This window comes from Oxyura jamaicensis, chromosome 2 (assembly GCF_011077185.1).
Source record: "Oxyura jamaicensis isolate SHBP4307 breed ruddy duck chromosome 2, BPBGC_Ojam_1.0, whole genome shotgun sequence".
In the NCBI taxonomy this organism is placed as follows: domain Eukaryota; kingdom Metazoa; phylum Chordata; class Aves; order Anseriformes; family Anatidae; genus Oxyura; species Oxyura jamaicensis.
The window spans coordinates 108814015-108834589 of NC_048894.1; the positions used below are offsets into that span (position 1 = coordinate 108814015).

The following is a 20575-nucleotide window of genomic DNA, read 5'->3' on the forward strand; positions in this document are numbered from 1 at the left end:
ACCTGGCAGTAGCCATGGGCTAGGGGCACCTAGTTTTGTTTACTGTCCGTGAGCTGAGCCATGGCAATGCATTAAGTCAGTGAAAGTCAGGTGAGTATTTGAGCTTTAAGAATGAAACTTGTCTGACTTTTGGAAGATCTGAATATCACTGAGCTATAAAAACACCGTGCAGAAAATATTGGCAAGGTTGAGTAATTATGTGACCGCGTGTTTATTCATACAGTGCCTCGAACCGAGCACCCGGTGTGAGACTCCTCCAGCTGGAAACCTGGGAACTGGAAAGTGGGGGTTTTGTTTTGCCAGAGGAAGGCTGATACGTAGAACTCGTTGCATGGTGTTTGAGTTGATAAGGCCATATTTGCTAATTGCCTTAGGGCTGTAGAACTGAACAGCCTGAAGAAAGTCAGATAAATGATTGTTTTTACATTCCCCTACCCTTCCTTGCTTATTTCACGTTCCTTGGTGCAAGGGAATCCGCTGACCTCAGTTCTGATTCAGAACATCAGACGTGCTCTGGTTTAGCCTCATGGGAGAGTTCAGTGCTTTTAGATGCAGCGATCAACTAATTTAAGTTGTGATTTTAACTTTGCCACGTGCAGATAACCTGTAGAGGCATTCCTCAATTAACTTAATTTGTAAGGAGGGGTGCATCTCAAAAAAAAAAAAAAAAAAAAAAAAAAGACATTTCTAACTATTGCACATTTACAGCTGAAGATTTCTCTTAATTCTTGATTTAAATATTTTAAGGAATAAAATCAAAAGTCGATGAGCTAAAAGCAGCGTACGATCGAGAAGAATCTCCCAACCTGGAAGAATACGAGCCCAATACTGTAGCCAGCTTGCTGAAACAATACCTACGAGAACTGCCTGAAAATTTGCTTACCAAAGAGCTAATGCCCCGCTTTGAGGACGCTTGTGGAAAGAGCACAGAAGCTGAGAAGGTTCAGGAGTGCCAGAGGTTGCTGAAAGAGCTGCCGGAGTGTAACCATCTCCTCATCTCGTGGCTGGTTGTGCATATGGACCATGTTATTGCGAAGGAACTGGAAACAAAGATGAACATCCAGAATATTTCCATAGTGCTCAGCCCTACTGTCCAGGTACGTGCAGCACACTACAAGTGTTAGGGCAGAACTTCAGCCCACGAAAGGCTTCTTTAGAGGAATTCTCTTGCAGGTGCCAGTCAGGTACTGTCTGATAGAGTTAAGCTAAATTACAGCTCCTCTTTGTACCTCGGGAACCTAAAATGCAGAGAGAGTGGGAACAAAAGACTCTGTGAGCTTGCATACTACGGATCTGATGTCTGGGTTATTACAGAGGCACTACAACCATCACTGTCAGAGGTTTTAGTTGTGTTGTAACAGGAGGAATTTAATGTTGAATTCATCCCATAACTCATGCAGGTACAGAATTTCCGTGTTTCTGACTCAGTGATAAATTAGTGAAGACCGTTTTGTTGCTTAATTTTAGTATCAAGCCAACAAACCCCGTGCTGCAAATGGATCTTCCTGGTGCAGTAATGACTTGGGATAATGGCTCTGGTGCCTGCAGTCAGATCGCTGACTTCATTTTCTAGGAAGATTAAGGTTGTGTGGCTTCTGGATTGGTTAATTCCTCAAAAAAAAAAACAACTTTAAATTAAACACAGCTCACAACCAGTCCTGTCCACGGTGAGAACATGGCGCTGGGTGTGGGGCTTGTAGAAGAAAATTCATACTTCAGAAAAGCTTTGCTTTTTTATTAAGAGTCTAGGTGGAGGCCCAGCAGCAAAAGGGCTGGGTATCATTCTCTGCTGTTTTGCTGTGCCATTTTCTAGGTAACAAAAGCAGCAACAATTAATGCAAAATGATACATGCCCAATCACGCTTTCTTGCGAAGTAGCTTTTAGCAATTACAATACAGGTAGTGGCAATTCTAATCCTTCTTTCAGGATGAATTTTTAAATTTTATTGGTAGTATCAAAATCTGTATTTGCTTCTCTCTCATGTTAAAGCAAGGAATACAGTTCCAGCTCCTTTCAGCTACTTTTTTTTTCCTACTATTTTAAATCATCCGAGAGAGAAGTTGTAGAAAATGCTTTGAATTTTTGGGAGGAGAGAGAAGGTGACCAGCCCTAGCACAGGATGGGTGCTGTTCCTCTGTTACCTGTTGCTATCACTAACTCCCTTTACGTGGTCAAGAAGAAAAAAATTAATTAATTTCTATGTTACTTAAATTCTATGTGAATATAAGTGATGGAAATTGTGGCAGGGTGAGACGTGAAAGCTTCAAGCTTATGAAAACGCCTCAGCTGCACAGATAAGAGACAGCGTAGGGATTCCTTGAGGCCAGTACTGGGCCATCCAAAGTAGAATTTTTAATCCAGCTTTTCATCTTTTTGTGCAAACTAACACTTACTACTTACAGAAGCAGATACTAAAGGCTGTTGTATTTCTAGAGAAAGATGTTATGCTTCACAGATACAGATGATGTGAAGAAATTCATCTTAACCAGTGTTCTTACTCGCCCCGTCCTTTCTTTGCAGATCAGCAACCGTGTCCTGTATGTATTTTTTACACATGTCCAGGAGTTCTTTGGGAATGTGACCCTAAAACAGGTGACAAAACCTCTTCGTTGGTCAAATATGGCAACCATGCCAGCACTTCCAGAAACACAAGAAAGCATCAAAGAAGAAATTAGACGACAGGTTGGTAATTACTTCTGTGTTCTTCTTTACTACTGAATGAGTCAAGTCCGGGACAAAGATAAATTCTTAGAAGCATGTAATAATACACTTTTTGGTTATATCACATTTGTCCTGTGTGGGTTACCACATGTAATGCTTTGAAAAAACAGAACTCCAAGCCTTTTGTCATGAAGCCAAGACCATATTTTTTTCCCATTCTGCCCCGTTATGATACACTTAAAGACACTTAATTGCTTTGACAATCTTTCTAGGAGTTCCTACTGAACTGTTTACACCGAGACTTGCAGGCAGGGATAAAAGACTTATCCAAAGAAGAGAGACTCTGGGAGGTGCAAAGAATTTTAACAGCTCTTAAGAGGAAACTGCGAGAGGCTAAGAGACAGGTGGGTAACCTTCTATTTATTGGCCAAACGTAAATCATTGATGAAAATGATGTTGGGGTATTTTTAACAACATCAATTCTTCCCGCAGTTTCATGGCTATAGGTTTTTCACTGTTTACCCCCGTTTATTGGGTCGCATGATCCAGCCTTATTGTTTAATCTTACAGTTGAAAATACTGTAACGGTGAGATGGTTCCTTAACCAAGGCCTGGGGGCTGTTGTGGCAGGTGTACAAGGTCAGTATTCTGGGGGCTGTAACGTGGATTTAGCAAGTGTGGGTGCCACCGAGGTGTTTCACTACGATTTCCTGCTGTGCATTCAAGTTTTTCTTACTTGAAACTCTTACAATTCTTATGACTCAGAACAAACTGTCTGTGCATTCCCTAAATTTTGATAATGTGCAAAGGCAACCCAGCCAGATCAAACCACCTTTCAGTCTTCTCTGTGCAGGCTTTTTCATCTTAGTTCTTAAAAGGCTGAGGAGCAGTATCGTGACCCTCCAGCTGTTTGTAAAACAATGTACGACTAAAAATGGCGTGTGACAGAGCACGGAGTCATTATGTGCTTAAAACAGTGCATCCTGGAGTAACAGAATGAATTGCTAGAAGGATCAGGTGAACAAACTTCCAGAGCATTCTTTTTAAGCTGTCGTATGTCCCAGAAAGATGGGGAATGCTCTATTCATTGCTTGCCCAATTTTGTTCTGCAAACTTTGAAATTAAAAACAAACCTTCCTGAAAACTTCAAGGTAATTGAGATGGCAATTCTAAATTTGGAAAGTAATACATTAAAAAAATCTAAACAGTAAATAGGGACTGGCAGACTGGCCTTTTGAAAATTGTACTCTTCTCTGGCAGGAGTGTGAAACAAAGATTGCACAAGAAATCGCTAGCCTTTCAAAGGAGGATGTCTCCAAAGAAGAAATGAATGAGAATGAAGAAGTTATAAATATTCTACTTGCACAGGTAGATGGCAAGCACGTAGCTGCCTGCTGGTATTTTCTTGTTCTGTTTCTTTCAGTTATTAAGTCTAAATAAAGTAGGAGAAGAATGCTACCTGCAGGAGTGAACCTGGAAGTGGGCACTGTTGTTAAGGGCAGAAAGGAGATGCTGCAACAACAAAAGCAGGCTGTGTTGGTTACATGTTTAGAAAGCACTCCAAATCTAACCAGCTGTAGTACTGTTAACTATTTTACTGCTGATCAAAGGAAATAAGGCAAATATTTTGGCTTTTTCGCTTGCCTCTGCCTGCAGTTGCTTTGATCTTCTCTCTGCTGCACCTTCCTCTTTATATTCATCTTCAAAGCCATCTTTTAGAATTTAGTTTTTCTAGTTATCCAGAGCTTTCCCTGTGATTTAAGGAAACGGCCGAACATGCCACAGCTCAGTGCATCGTCGCCCCAACTATTCAGTCCAGCGATCACCTAGAGGAATCAGAACAGACAGGGTTGGTTTGGAACCTGGATTTGGCCTGAGGTCTGGGTGACTCAGTTCAAAGCAGGCACGCGAAGCACCTCTTCTGGAGGTAGTTCAGAGAACTGCCTCTCTCATCACTTCCCAGGGCACAGCAGTAGAGAGTATCCCTTACGTGTGTTCCCACAGAACATAAAGGCAAGGCTTTAAGTGAACTAATTGATCATTGCAGGAGAATGAGATCTTAACAGAACAAGAAGAACTGCTGGCCATGGAGCAGTTTCTGCGGAGACAAATTGCCTCGGAGAAGGAAGAAATCGATCGTCTTCGCGCAGAAATAGCTGAAATTCAAAGGTAAAAGGCAGCTGCTTGTGTCAGATCCCCAGCCAGGCACGCACTCTGATGTGCGTTTGTGCTCTTCTGAAACGATACTCTAAGCCACACTGAAAAGATCTCACTGTGCACAGCAGTGCATTTAAAAGCCTCTCCCTTTTATTGAAACCTCCCACCTCCCATCTTTGCACCTTTCAGGATATTTTCTGCTAGAATAACAACACAGTGACAATATAAAGAGAATGAGACCTTTGCACCAAGAAAACCACTCCCACAGGACATCAGTGATTTGTGAAACGAAGATTTTAAATCAAATTCTGATTTTGTTTTTAAACCATTGTATATTATTCGGTGGATGTAAATTAACTTTTTTAGTCTGCTGCCATTCTGGCAAACTTGAGAAGGCATTTCAGTCTGAGTTTGTCATTGCTCTTTCAGTCGCCAGCAGCACGGCCGAAGCGAAACAGAGGAATATTCTTCTGAAAGTGAGAGTGAGAGTGAAGATGAGGAGGAACTGCAGGTCATCCTAGAAGATTTGCAGAGGCAAAATGAGGAGTTGGAGGTAAGACTTGAATCCTGCTAGTGGTGGGTATTCTCCTCCTCAGTGGTTACTTGCTGTGCAGAGGTGCCTGCACGTGTACAGCTTGTGTTGCGTCAGTCATGCCTAGGCATGAAACCCACGCGCTGTTTTTAACTCACTCTTGCGTGCGAGGCCACGTCGCTGTCTGGGTTAGCCTCAAAGCTTCCTTGTGCAGTGCTTACTGGCCTCCCCAGGCTACAGCAGGTCTGTTTAAGGAGCTCTGACGTTTGTTTTCCTTCCTTAAAAGATAAAGAACAATCACCTGAACCAAGCAATTCACGAGGAGCGGGAGGCCATCATCGAACTGCGCGTGCAGCTTCGACTGCTGCAGCGAGCGAAATCAGAACAGCAGGTGCAGGAAGAAGAAGAGGTGGAAAAACGCGGGGGTGTTTCTCAGCAGCCAAGAGACAGTGTCCTGGAGACAAAAGCAGCCAAAGAGCAGCCAAAAGCAAGCAAGGAGCAGCAAGTCAAGCCATCACCAAGTAAAGACAGGAAAGAAACTCCCATTTGATCGGGCTCCTTGGGTGTTCATAAAATCAACTGAACTGTGCAAATTACTGTAACTTGAGTCAAACTGCACAAATGATTGCTGGCTGTGTACATTATGTAAAGAAACTCCTTTTAAGCCCTGGAGACTTTTGTCTCCAGCACTTGTGGCTTCTACTCATCAGACTCAGGTGAGTTTAGAAAGGCCAGAAGAGTTTTCCAGTTAGTATCAGATTACTTCAAGACTGGTTTCCTTCAGGTGATTTAAAATAATTCAGTAACAGTTTTATTTTAAACCAAAACCATTATTTACATTCATCAGAGCAGAACTGAAGATCTCTTTTTTCAGTAAATGAACAAAAACCCACCCACACTTATTAATTATTTGCCTTGTGAATCTGCTCATTCTCATTCACCATTATTTCTGCTTATTAACCTAGTCACTTCTTGCTTGTGCCTTTGATACCTTTCTGATGCAGATTATATACACGGGAGCTTTAAATTTATTCTGGGTTGGCTGAAAAGTTGGGATACTGTGGGGTATCATGTTTACCTAACATGCCCTTAAATTTCTTTTTGTTTTAAGATGTTCTGAATAAATGTAAAACTTTACGGATGTTATTTATGTCTCTGTATGATGAAACGTTCATCACGAGCCGCTCACCTCTCTTAGCAGTGTAGTTATCCCATTTGCTCATTTATAAACCAGCCCTCATCATACCTGTGTAGGATAGGCCATGTTCCTGCTGCTGCCCGATAGCCAACAGCTTTCTCTTAACCCATTTTGTGTCTCGGTCCGAGTGAGCCACTGACGGATGCTTTAGGCAGTAACGGGGAGCTCTGCCCGACCAAGCAATACCTACTTCCAGCTGCACAAACGCAGATCGCTTGTGCTTGCTGAACAAGCCTGGAGCATAGCACCAGCTGGAGGCACCGACGGTCCAGCGAGAGCCTCTTTCTGTTGTTTAAACCCCACCACCCTGGGACTTGCTTTTGGTTTGGCTGTTTTACTGCCTCCACCCCTCTAAAGCCTCCAGCCAGCCGGCGCTTAAGGGCCATGAAATGTTGCAGATGCTCATGAGACCTGTCCGTCACCTTAAAGACGGACAGTAAGCTCCACAGAGTGCAGAGAGCCTGTCGTATTTTTTAAACCTGGATATTTATTTTCAGCACCTGTCGGATGTGGTTATATTCTGTATCTATTGCACTGTTGTGAATCATTGGCCATGATTTGATTTTGTACAAATAATGCTTTGATATGTTATAGAAAACGGCATAGTATTTTTTTAAAATTTGGGGAAAAAGTTTATAAACACAGAAAAATGTGGTCAGATGACAAATGTAAACTAAAGCATTCTCCCTTGCCTTCGTTACATACATTTTATATTTGCTGGCAATATTTAAACTTTTTTTTTGTTGGTTTATTTCACACTAATTCCTATTGAATTGTCATGGATTTTTCTAATGTTCTTCAGAAAAATCTCTTAATATTGGTTAACTTTTATTTTGTTAGGATTGTATTTATCAAGCAAATAAATTCAACAGCCATTTGAAAGTAGCTTCTAATTTATCTACTTCATAACGTAAAATATATTTTTCTAAAGCAAACACCACTTACCCTTCCTGGATAGCTCCCTGCAGTTGCTATTCAAATGAATTTGGTGCTCCTCTAAAAGAATGTTGTCCACAATTAAATTTCATAGACAATTTCCACAGCTAAGCTGAAAATCAAGTTCAATTTGATCAAATTAAAGATTATTAGAGATCCATCCTATTTTACTCACGTCATTACTTCCAGCACACGACCAGGCGTGCTTGCTCCTGCTGCCTTCACCATTCAAATCTGACACAGAGGTGGAATTGCTCTTCTGAAGGCACAGAGCAGCTGTAATCAGAAATTTAGTTTCCAAACAGCTGAAACACTTTTCTTGAAAATTTCCTTTCAAATTATCTCCCACTATTTGTCCAATGACCAGCATGTGAGGAGCTGAGGGTGCTCAGGTCACTTTTCTGAGGCTGCCTTGCAGCTCCAAGGTGCCTTCTCACCAAGAAACCCAGGCTGCCATGCTCTGAAGAGCACCTCCCATGGCACCAGTGATGCCTGCTCACATAAGCAAGTGCTGGCACAGCAGGGTACCATCACGTAGTCCACTCAGTTCTCAAATACCTGACTTAAATTATTTTAAACAAATTTAAATTGACACAGTAAGACACAGAATGCCTTTTATATACCGTCTGCAGCAGCACAACCTCTGTCAGACCCTTAGGACAAAATCATCAGACTTACCTCTGAAAAAAAAAAAACAGAAAAAAAAATTAAATCAACCTTGCACCCCAGTAGGTCTGGTATTCTGGACTGACTTGATGAAACTCCTGCAACAGTTCGGTATGGCCTGGCTGCTGTCCTCCTGTGAGCCCCAGGGTTCCCACAGGGCAGTATTTCAGCAAAGATGGGGCAGCTCCTGGACTTGGGAGAGGAGAGAAAACCCAGCGCTGCTTCCCTTACCCCAGCTGAAAGCTGCCCCTGGGAAGGGAGGGGAGCCAGCAGCTCTGCCTTGCTCAGCCACCCCGCTGCAGGTGATTTGGGACGCCCAGCTGCATCCCCCTCCAGCTGCCGGCACACCAGGCACTGGCCCAGGAGTCCTGACAAGCTCCTGCTGCTCTCTGCCTTACGCAGAGCCTCACGCCAGTACTGGGAGCCACCAGCCATTTTATCAGGGTGTGAGGCCGAGAGGCAGGTACAGGTAGGAAATCCGTGCTGACAGCACTGCTTACAAGACCCCAGGTTGTCAGGCACAAAAATCTGTCAGGTGGCCAAAAAAACAACAACAACAACAAAAAAAACCACACACACACCAAACCCCTCTGTCAAGAGACCAGAAGAAACCACTGCAACATAACTGATCGGGGTGACAGAAATGCCCATCTCTCACCTGAGCCTTTGTTGTCATCTTACCCGGGTAAATTTACCCGGGTTCGTTCTTAGACAGAAAACCTGGAATGATGAAAAACAACTGGAGTTTCTTTTGATGTTCAAACTGCATCTCTTCTGCTCTTGGTAACAAAATGCTGGAAAAGGCACTCAGTACCTTCACTTTTCACAGCTGCGATTCAGAACCACCTGCAGCTAAGCCTTTTAAAGTACCTTACGTACAGCCACATCGCTCTGTCTCGGCAGAAATAGGTCAGAGTATTCAAAGCAGGCTGGTTATGATCGCCGAGCTCTAAGATGTTTCCAAATCTGTTTACTTATCCTTGCTACCTCACGGTGGAGTTTAATCAGCCAGGCGTAGCACAGCCTGCACCGCAGCGGAACCCTAAAGCACTTCCATTACCTCGAGCTCTTGGCTTTCTGATCTAAATCCTGTGCAGTAAAACTGGAAGGCAGGGCCTGAAAGCACTGGGAGAGGAAAGGGAAAGGAGGAGTTGACATCACGCACGTTAAATGAGCTTTCCTGTCATAGTCGTACGGATATAAGGTGGTCTATTGGTAGGATACCCTAACTCTGCGTCCAAACAAAAGGTTAATCACTTTAAATACATTTTCTGTGTTGCCTGAATGCCAGCATAGACAGGAAGACAAGCCTCTCCCACCAGCGTTAGAGAACTGATGTGAGAAATCACGCGGAGAACAGCCTCAGTTTTTATCCACCTTCCAGTCTCAGTCTCCTCTCCTCATCCTAACAAGACAGAGGCTCCTGGGCTGAAATGGGTCTGGAGCACGAGCGTTAAACAAAGCTTTCCCTGGTGAAGGCCAGGAGAACAAAAGGAAGCCTTGCTGGCAGGAAGAGCCCCAACCAAAACATCTGTCCCGGGTGCCCGAGCCATGGCCTGGACTTCCCTCTTCCCTCTGCCCGGCCCCTTTGGGATCAGCCACCCCTGTGCCCGACCTCTGAGGACCGCAGACGCAAGGGGCCAGCAGCACCACGCGGGTAACAAACCACCAAGGGAGCTCGATCAAATTGACCTGCTGCGAAAACCATCACCACCAGACCTACACCTGCCCAGGAGGGTTCCCTGGTCTCTGACCGAGGCTGCCGAACCCACACAAAGATTTATTTCGGTGGGGCTGAAATCAGCCCGGCTGCTCTGCAGTCCTCATGAAAGCAGGATCTCACCCAGGGGACCAAGAATTTGTCAAAAGCCACTGGGGACATTCAAAATAGGAAAAAAAAAAAAGAGAAATAAAAAAATAAAAGAAAAAAAAAAAGATTTGCAAACATCAGTCGTGACTAGGTTAAAAGCAAACCCCCCTCTAGATGGTTCCATGCATTTACTGGTTTTATTGGCGTGAAATCTGCAAGGAATCGTGGTGACAAAACGCCCTCCAAATCCTTACAAGGCTCTGGGGAGGACACAATAGAGGACAGGGACCCCGCTGTGAAAAACAGCGCGTGGGAGAAACACAGACACTGCTGCAACCAGGACATGGGAGAAAAAATATTTCCCAGGAAAAATACCCCAAGATGCGTGAGCCAAGACGTTAACTGGAAAACAGGGAGAATTGTTCGTGAAAGACTGATTTGGTATTGGACCGTGAAGGCAGTGGCAGAACTGCGACACTGCTTTTGGGCAACCACAGACCAAGAGATGACAACCTGGGAGCTACCCCACTTTCTGCTCAAGACATACTGACCAACAAAGAAACAAATTCAGACACAGCTCCAGTCTTTCTGGAGGAGAAGCACGCGCAAGAGGGAGTGTAACAGCATCTTTGGCAGCGTTCCCAGACGCTGCCCTACACAGAAAAAAAGCAGCTCCCTTTTCACTGCTCAGAAGTGAGATACACATTTCCCCAAGCCCCCACACCCTCAGGGACATTTGGAGTTCAGGCTCGCAATGCTGACGTTTCTAGCATCGTTTCTAGCATCGCTCGCATGAGAAAACTCATGTTAAGCGAAAACTCGGAGTTAAGCAAAGAGACCACAGCCCCCAGGCTGCTCCTGGGCAGCTCTGAGAATAAAGCAAGTCTTCCCTTCCTTCCCCCTCCCTTCCTGGGAATCACCAAAGGAAGCAGAAGAGCAGACGGATAAGTGACATGTAGGGTGACAGGAAGAGGAGGAGGACAGCTTTTTCTCTTTCTCCCTGCAGATGATCTTTGTTTGTTACAAGTCAGGGGAGTTAAGGCCCGCTGCAGCTGAGAACACGGGGCTTTCCCCTAGGAAAAACCTCGGAATGCCCCTTCTAAGTCACAGACCTCCATCAGCACCGAGGAAACACAGAAGGGCAGAAATAAAACATCTAGAAGACCAATCTTACTGTTTCTAATTGAAGGTGTCTTAACTCTAGATAACAGAAACCATCTAAAAGCGTCAGATACAATGCTTCGTTTTGCGGGGTTAGTGGCACGCTGCGTTAGTGCAGCAGCAGAACTAGGGTGGGACGTGCTTCCTCAAGTCCCAATACCCCTCCCGTAAATACTAGGCTCCGCTCGCAATTCCAGGATTACGTGAAGCGTGCTCTGGTCTGAGCAAACAGCTGACCCCAGTCACCTCAGAAAATGCTCACGCCGCAGCAGCAACTCAATCGCCTTTACACTGAGGAGAAACAGGAAGGGATTTATGTACCCTGAACAAAATGGGGAATTTGATGGGATTTCACTGCGTATTTCTAAAATGGGAATCACCGGGCCTGGGAGAGCTCAGGACTCCTCCTGCCTGAAGAGCTGACAGCTTTCTGCCGATCTGCCGTCACTCGGCACAGCACACAGTCCAGCGATTTGCACCATTTCTCAACAATTATTGGAGAACTTGAGGAAAAGAAAATCTGACTAGAATATTTGCCTATCCTACAGAAACTTTTGAACAGGATGCAGGGTTGCATTTTCAAATTTTGAGCTGATTTTGACAAAGGGAATGAGGAAAAAAAATAAAAACCTAAAAATAACATCCCACACCGACCAACCAACACCATCACAAACCCAACAGGCCTCAAGGCAGACAGAGATGACTACCTTAACAACCTCCATGGCCATACTCAGGAGTCTTTGGCCATACTCAGCAGGTCTTTGGGGAATAAGTATCGCCTTCCCATTTACTATAGAAGAACATGCAGATGAATTTGTTTTTCCCAAGAAAATGGAAAGAAAAGAGAAACCTGCCTGAGGCCGAACTGTCAGGGTATCAGTCACCCAACTAATAAATGAAAATGTTCTGCTAAAACACATCACAGCCAAGCTGCCATAGCCATTTCTACCTCCTCAGGAGGACAAGCTTCTCGCACTTCAGGTTCCACAGGCTGGAGGGAAGGTGATACAGGCACGTTGCCCCTGGAAGACACAGAAGTAGGTACCGCATCGGTCATTTTAAATGAGGAAAGAAAAGCAGTCAGAGGACTGTACACAGATTAAGGGCAGTTGGGGCTTACAGGTTCCTGCAAGTCCGGACTGAGGTGGATGTTTGGATGTGCTTCAGCAATCCAGAGGTGCCATTTCACACTGGAGCAGCAGGTTCCCAAGAGAAGCGGGGACTCTTGAAAGAGAACCTAGCAAAACCTCAATTACACACCCAAGAGCATCCATGCCATCTCAAAATACAGATCCCTTCACAATCGTTATGCAGTCCCTTTTCCCCATCACAGTCATCAAAGTGTAGAGTACCAGAAGAAAAAAAAGACACGAATTTCAAACTTATTCTTTTAATGTCTTAAAAAGGTCACAAGATTGCTTTCAATCTTATTAATAAATTTTATTTGGACAAGTAGAGAACAACTTGTATCACAACAGCTTTAAACAACATGATTAAAGACTGCAGCACTCCAAGGAGGCTCACAGATATGTACAGTAAATGAAGAAAAACGTTGCACCTCAGAGCTGATCATGATCAAGTTAAAAATACCTGACTTAAAGTATATGTGCTAATAAATTTCCTTTAGGTCATGACCAGCATGAAAATAATTAGGACACAGGTACTCAGCAAAGTTTTCTGCTAATGGGTACAGCAATATGCTGCATTTAAGGATTAAAATCAAATTCTAGTTTAGTGTTAGCACTGAGCCCTTAAGAGAAATCCAAATTTCTACTTTCCCCATTTACACACATCAAAGCTATTCCCACTTAAGGGTGTGCCCAGCTGCACACAGATCAAGTCCTCGAACGATAAAAACTTTTAGCGCTAATACTGGAGGTCTTACATCCTGGTATAAATTTGCCTTTCCAGCCATTTCAGCTATCAGTTGCTATAGAAAATACTTGCTAATTTACTCCTCAGGAGAAACAATGCAGGTGTCTCGAAATCACATCCTTTCTACTATGAAAATGATCTGCCAATTCAAGTTTCATTTGTTCAGGAAGACAGAAGATTTAAGGCTTCGGTGGCAGAAATAATCCTCTGAGCAGTGTTTTTCTAAAGTCAAGCTGACATAATTATGTTTACTTTTTCTTGACTTAAAATCCCTGGTATCAGGTTTAGATAACATCCACCTGTTAAGTCTGGCAAGAAAACTCTCCTTCCAAAGAGGTTGTCCTATATCAACCATTTTAGAAGCATGAGGATAGTTTGTTTCAATTTTTTTTTTTTTTTTTTTTTTTAATTATAGCAACATTCAGGAACTTTTTAATACGTTGATGAAGCAGTGCTCATAGCATCATCTGCAATTTTGGTACTGGCAGGGTGTATGCTTGCAAAATACTTGACGTCACTGTCGTCATCCATTTGAAGCGCCATAATTGTTTGCTCCACAGCCTCTTGATGAGAGTTGGCAGAATTCAGAAAATACTCTGTAAGAGAAAATGCACAAGGCTTATAGGAGGAAGAGACAGCAGACACTTCAGTGCAAACCTCAGCACGCTGTCATGAGGGTTCAAGTTCTCATGAGACAATCAATGCACATGTATCGTCAGATCAGAACATCACGCTTCTGAATATACCTATGAATTCACTTAAAAAGAACAACACAATCATTCCATGTTTCAAAGCATAATTGCTCTTGAAGCACGAGTAGAAGTACAAGGTTTCTACAGACCATCTATAAAAGAGCGACAGGTTCCATGACCAAAGGGAAAAAAAAAAAAGAATGCACAAGGGACTTGGGAGGAGTGTGCTTGTATTTGTGATGAAGGGAAGGTTCCACAAACGCTTGGCCATGCCATTCCATCTCACTGGTAGGCTTGCCAAATAACTATCAAACAATAAAATAAAGATAATATCAAATATATCCATATAGTATAAAATAAAAGCAGAGGAAGTCCCAATATCTGATGGGTTTCATGAACTACACAAGTTGCATAAAAGCCACATAACTACAAGCAGCTCATAGGAAAGGCAATCCAGATCTGAGGTCCCCAAACTTCTGACTTTATTTTTACATCATCTACCCGCCACCCCTCATCACACACACACCTTTGAGGCAGCAGCTACCTGCATTATAAGCTTGCACAGTGGCAAAACTGAATGGCGTTGTATGATCCAGGAGGGGAACATGAAAATAATGAGGACAACAAGAACACCAATACTACACGGTAACAGCGCGCACAGTGACAGCCTTGGCACAGTTAACAGAGGATAACAAATCACTGCACATCAGCTGATCCACGGTAGCTGTCTGCATATGCTTACTCAGAGCCTCCAGCACACACATGACAGCTAGCAGTAGCCCAGTTCTCACTGAGTAGGCATCCTTTGCATTGTCCACCATTTCAAACATTTTGCCTTTTAGTTCATACCATTGCCACATTTCCAAAAGTTTTCTGTGCTAGCAATGGCAGTCCTCAAGCCGGTGTATGTTTTTGAGGAAGAAAATGACCAGAAACAAAGTATTTCAAGTGTCAACATAGCTGGTTTACAAAATGGCATAACATTGCTAATGCTATTTTCCATTGCAGTGCTTTGGAATCTGAGCACTGCTGACTCTTCTGGCATCTGCTATGCATCGAGGATCCTCTCCTAAGCAAAGGCTGCAACTGAAGGCACTCCAGGGAAACTTTCCTCTCATTGCTACCATAAAATTTAAAACAAACAGCAGCCATCTCTTCTACCCCAGCGAAAGAACAGATAACAGGTTTGTATGGAAGGATTTTTCTTCTTTATCCCTATTAGAAACTTCATAGTTCACACCTACTTGCTGTACCCTCATCACCTCTACAACCTAGGCCATTCAGGGAAAATAGTGCAAGAAAAAAAAGGCTGGCATACGAGCACAAACTCTTACTCTCCAGCATTACAGAACAGTGGCTCTGATAACACAACAAGGTTTATGGTTTTACCTCAGCCAAGGCAGCACCCCACACCAAACAGACTGTAAAAGCTAGTGTGACCCACATCTCATGCTGCTGCTTCTTTCCCAGCTGAGCATAGGGAAGTGAAGTGACAAAGAGATAAGCAGTCAGCCTGCTGCAGCTATGTCTGACCACTAACCTTTCTCTAAAAGCGTTTGCTTTAATGTTTTTGCAAGCAGGACTCGAACATTTGGAACCCTGTCAGATGCCAAGTGTAGCAAGTGTGGCAACAGATGCACAGCAAACTGGTCCATGGGCAGGCAGTCATCTTCACTGATAGTCTGGCAAGAAGACAGATGCAATTTCATTAGATTTCAGCACAGTGAAGATAAAATCCCAACACATAATCAGAGCTGACAGATCTTATTACTTGCCTAGCACGAATACAGTATGCAGTATTCACTATGTTTTAAAATGTGGTGCAATACTTAATAGCACAAACGATGAAACATATTAGGGCTGAGGAAATTCAGGCTTAGTTAGAGGCTCATTTTATTTTGTATGAGGTCTAACAATTCATTTATTTTAAATCAGTAACATTGGAAAGCAGGAGAAAAAAAGTCAAAAACCTCCTGCCTTACCTTTTAACATGAATTTTGTCTTCGTTGTAACGAGGTATCATATTAAGGGAAGAACAGTTAATCTCAATAAACATCCACTGTATCCAAACATGCTGCTCTAAATAAGCTCAACACTCATTTCTCCAAACGCTTCAAAGCACTGCCCTATTTAAGCAACAGTCATGCTGGCTCACAGGCAGCACCTCTGCTACAGCCTCTAAATTTCACCATTTCCTTCTGCTTATTTTGCAGAGAATACTTCGGTTTTGACCAGCCAGCACTAGCTGGCTACAGAGGTACAAGCAACCCCAAGCACTTGATTTCTAAATGATAATGCAAAAAGGTGTCCAGCTGCTGAAGCAGATTTTATAATCTCACTTCATGCTGAGTAACAAAGCAGCTTCCTAGGGGATTATTTTAATGATTTGGTTTTACATTCAGTATCAGATCTGACAACCTGATGCCAATAGGCTAAGCTGAAGATGCGTGCGTGCTCATCTATGGGGCAATACTTAAGGATGCAGCCATCAAATCCACTTCCTTGGCAACAAGTTCTCAAACATTCACAAAAAAAGTGTCAATAGACAGCTTAAAAAGTTCCAGGTGCTTATCCCCCCATAATTCTTCCCATCAAAATAATAATTGTATTATTATTATTATTAATGTATTAAAAATAATCCCTCCTCCAATAAAAAAAACAAAGGCATTCACCTGGCAGATGAAGACAAAAGTCTGCCGACCAGACCATTTGCGGCATCTACAGAACTTTTCAACAAGTTCATTCATGAGGTCTACCACAAAGGTTGATGTTGAAGCCATGTACAGCTTTTTTACCATTTCACTAACCTAGAAGAAATAGGAAGAAAAAAATATCTTTATTTCTGACCAACTCTCAGAAGTCTGAAATCCTGAATTTCCTTAGGTTACTTTACCAGCTTGTAAGAAATCCAGCGGACAGAAGACACTTTATCTGCACAGAGGCTGAAAGCGATAGGTCTCAAGTAGTCATAGATGTCTCTGGCACTGTACAGATCTAGAAGCAAGATCAGCTGCCTGCAGGATGGAAGAAGCACCAGACAGGGAATATTAGAATAACGAAAACGGTATCTTTAACTGCAAAAACGATCATTTTTATGTTTGAGATTGAATTCAAAAGATACCCTGTAATTAGTCATTACAATGTGCTCATTTCATCATTCCTACTCAAGAACACTACTGTAATAAACACTGTAAACACATTAATGTTCCACAAAGCAAACTGTGGGATCCTAAGAAACTTCAGGCTGGACAGAACCTCAAGGAGTTCCTGGTGACCTGCCCTAAACTCCACCACCCTTCCAAGATGATGGCAAACAGCCCTGCTGTGACATGGGCCAGCCCCTTCAGCACCCTCAGTTGCAGCCCCTCTAGGCATGGATGGATGGATGTGGGCTGAGTTCTTTCAAGCAAGCCCTCAGCTGATAGCTAAAAACCATTGAATCCTACTCTAATCACAGAGGCCTAGGAAACCTTATCAGTCAAGACTGAGGTACAGAATGCAGAGTACCTCAGCCTTCTCTGCGTCTCCCATCACTAAACCACTCACCCTCTTCAGCCACAGCTCTATTTTCCTTTCCTTTATTCTTTCACTGCTCATGTAGCAGTAGAAACTCTCGTTGCCCCTGACAGCCGTGGAAGCCTCAGCTCTAGCTGAGCTTTGGCTTTCCTAATATAATGCCACGTGCCAGGGCAACATTTCTAAATGCCTTCTCTGCACCCTGTTGCTGCCTTCACCTCCTGGATAATCTCGTTTTGCTTTCAAGATGAGCTATGAGTTCCCTTCTTGGCCAAGCTGGGCTCTTGATAAATCTCTGTTTCTGAACACAGAGATGGACCATTTTTTCCTTTGCAGGATGCTGTTCTTAAAAATCTGTCAGCTTTCCTGAGCAACTTCGCCCTTCAGAGATGCCTCCCATAGCATCCCACCTACCAGTTCAATAAAAAAGCCAGTTGGCCTACACGAAGTCCAAGGACAGTACTCTGCTACTCGCTTGCTTTACTCCCCTCAAGATTTTGGTCTCCTCTGCATCCTGGTCATGAACTCAGCCTACTCAGACTCAACAACTTGAAGCCAAAACGCTAGAACACTTTTATTCACTTCAAGAGGAATCTAATGTGTCCTCTTCTGGCAGTTTTTTTTTCTTTTTTTAACAGAAGGCTAATGTTTTCAACATATGGTGACAGAAAAGACATTCAAGTTCCCATTTTAAGTGATATACAACTACTAGGAATTTTTAAGCAAGGGGAACAAGTGAAAGAGGAAAGAGACAGCCCATTAAAAATAATAGAAAAATGTCACTTAGACATTTGTTTTATGGTTGTAGAATTTGTAAATACCCACAACAATAAAAACAAGCACCCAGAAAACCACATACTCAGCCAGCTCAGCACGGAAACGCCAGTTCCTGCTGTTATCAGTCACTAGGAATTCCTGGAGCTGGTAAAGATATTCTCGTCTTTTGTCCAGATGAAGAAGCTGTAACAGTAAATATAAGTTTATATTGGGAAATGTAGTTTATGAACAACCAGGAACAAGAGCTTTAAAATACAAGTAATGAAACACTTGTTTTGATTCAAAATAATTAATCTTTAGCAATAGGGTTGCTTTTCTGGGCTAAGCTCTATCATGCTCAAGTCAATAAAATCGCATGGGGCATTATGAAAGCAAAATCTGATCTTGTCTCTACTTGTACTCTACGAAGCAAAAAGGGTAAGCGGTAAAGTTGTGATTTTTAAAGGTTTTATGATTCTTGTAACTGCCTCCAAAAATGAGGCAGTTACAGAAAAGTTTGAGAGTTAAGTTGCTGCAGAGAGATTAGAGTTACCAAAAATAAAATTTAAGAGTCCACTAGCACCTGTGCATTGAATAAACAGAGAGAAGAATGCAGAAGAGTCGTGATGGGGATGCTAAATACACCCTAGCATTGAACAGATACCCGACTGGATTCCCATCAAGAGTTATACTGGTGGTATGCTGCACAGCAAGTGCACACAAAGAAATGAAGCAAAAATACGTTATTTCATTGGACCAAAGATGAACACAGATGTACCTTCAGAAAGTCATGCAAGTGCTTAAGCACACCTATCCTGACTTCATCTAGGTCTTTTAAAAAGCCATTGAATACAGGAACTAAATCTCCAGCTGTAAGTTGGTCTCCAAGGATGACGGCAAGTTCATGGATAGAAAATGCTAGAGTCCGCCGAACTTTCCACTGAAATAAATGAATAAATAAATTGATAAACAAGTATTTTTCATCAATGGATCATCTGAAATTTTCTATATTAACCTGAGGGTCAGTATCTTTGCTGGACTTCAAGAGAGCTAGAGTACTTACAAATCCAAGACACGATAGTCTCATTTCTTGCACCAGGGTATCTCGGAATTCTTTGCCTCAAATCTTTTTGCTAATTATCAGTCCCATACTACTATTCTTTCACTCATGTAACTTACGAAACAGAACAAAAAATATATCCCCCAATACTTCAGCTTCCCTAACAGGTAAAGATTCCCCCACAGAGAGCGCCTGGAAGTCCAAGGACCAGTAAGTAGAGCTTTCACTCAACAAACTGAGTAGGCACTGCTTTAATTCTTAAAAGCATCTAGTTATGCCATTAAGTAACATCTCTTCTTTAGCAACTTCCAGTTATTATGGGTACTATTCTTTTACCTGGATTTGGTGATTCAGTCTTAACTCAGATTAGAGTGGCAATGAAACTGAACCGTTTTGAAAACGGTGTAATTTATTTTTATGTGTGTTTTAAATTTATTAGCTGGTTGTTTTTAAAGGCTGCAGAACAGTTTGGAAAATATGAGCAATAGCCACGTATAAAATTACTCACTACAGATCACCGAGAATTGCTGCTCTGACATCGCAAGCAGCAAGTTCAAGAGAGGTGAAGTAGTCTGAGAATGCCTCAAAGAAAGAGAGCATCTCCAAAAAAGGAAGGAATGGAGGACTGGGAAACAACTGTGAAACAGTAAAATGCACAAAGCCACCTCCTCACCACCTGACAACAAGGAAAATGCTGCTATTTCCAGCGTTTGTTTTTAAACCAGCAACGCTGCATTGTGATAGTGATGTTATCCCCTTATGACTAACTGGATGCAGCATCAAAAGGCCACCAGATCCTGGTGTGAGCCTGACTCACTGAGCTCCAGACATGCCTGCACGGGCACATGTCTGCTCACACACAGCACCGCAGCCCAGATTCTCAGACCTATGAGAATCACAAGCAGTGCCACGAGATCTCAAGCAAGCAGAAGAGATCAGAGACCTTTCCTCACATTTCCAACAGAGATCCATCTCCACAAATGCACTCAAACTGCCCCATTTCCTTATTACCTGAGTACCACAGACTCCCAGTTATACTTTAGCTCATTATATGAATACCTAACGTTAGCAATGGGGAGCTCCACATAAAAAGCACAGCAACCAACACCCAATAAACAAGAGAAATGATCCTAAAAGTTCACGTTAAGCTTTTTTCAGAGCTCCTTGAGCTTACCTGCATGTCAGACGCCAGAGTCTCATAGGTGTCTTTCAAGCAGTGCCAGTTCTGTCTGCCCAATGTAAGTGCCACGCCTGGGAGGCTGTAGGCGCAGTGTTTGGCGATCTCAGTGTCAACTGTTTGTGCGCGAGATGGATCGGTCATTGATAAATACTGATCCAGCAAGGCCTGAGGTACAACGTCCTACAGCAAGAAGAGGGTAGAGAGTTAGTATCATTTTCAATACAACCTCAAAAGTTTATTAAAATTCCAGGGAACACCATAAGAAAACATTTTTTCCACAAGTGTAGAGAATTATTTAACTGGAGTCTCTTAATAAGAATGCAGAAGTTTTATATTCCATACAGAGTTCCACCAAAAAAGTTCCAAAGAAATGA

General features: G+C 42.8%; 2 protein-coding genes across 9 annotated transcripts in view; one reads left to right on the forward strand and one right to left on the reverse strand.

Annotated features, from left to right (window-relative positions):
• RALBP1 (ralA binding protein 1) overlaps positions 1 to 6497 on the forward strand; it is a 32597-nt gene extending 26100 nt beyond the window's left edge. For both annotated transcript variants that reach the window (XM_035317610.1, XM_035317611.1), the window contains exons 4-10: positions 748 to 1097; positions 2522 to 2683; positions 2935 to 3066; positions 3923 to 4030; positions 4710 to 4831; positions 5249 to 5372; positions 5638 to 6497. In XM_035317610.1, the coding sequence (XP_035173501.1) occupies positions 748 to 1097; positions 2522 to 2683; positions 2935 to 3066; positions 3923 to 4030; positions 4710 to 4831; positions 5249 to 5372; positions 5638 to 5901 (1262 nt within the window). In that variant the 3' untranslated portion in view covers positions 5902 to 6497. The remainder of the gene's footprint in view (positions 1 to 747; positions 1098 to 2521; positions 2684 to 2934; positions 3067 to 3922; positions 4031 to 4709; positions 4832 to 5248; positions 5373 to 5637) is intronic.
• A 5999-nt stretch (positions 6498 to 12496) lies between these two features.
• Positions 12497 to 20575, reverse strand: part of PPP4R1 (protein phosphatase 4 regulatory subunit 1) — a 64153-nt gene continuing 56074 nt past the window's right edge. For all 7 annotated transcript variants that reach the window (XM_035318079.1, XM_035318078.1, XM_035318082.1 and 4 more), the window contains 7 exons: positions 20196 to 20381; positions 18740 to 18901; positions 18065 to 18165; positions 16583 to 16703; positions 16362 to 16496; positions 15230 to 15371; positions 12497 to 13593 (listed from right to left, as the gene is read on the reverse strand). In XM_035318079.1, coding sequence (XP_035173970.1) covers positions 13430 to 13593; positions 15230 to 15371; positions 16362 to 16496; positions 16583 to 16703; positions 18065 to 18165; positions 18740 to 18901; positions 20196 to 20381 — 1011 coding nt within the window. In that variant the 3' untranslated portion in view covers positions 12497 to 13429. The remainder of the gene's footprint in view (positions 13594 to 15229; positions 15372 to 16361; positions 16497 to 16582; positions 16704 to 18064; positions 18166 to 18739; positions 18902 to 20195; positions 20382 to 20575) is intronic.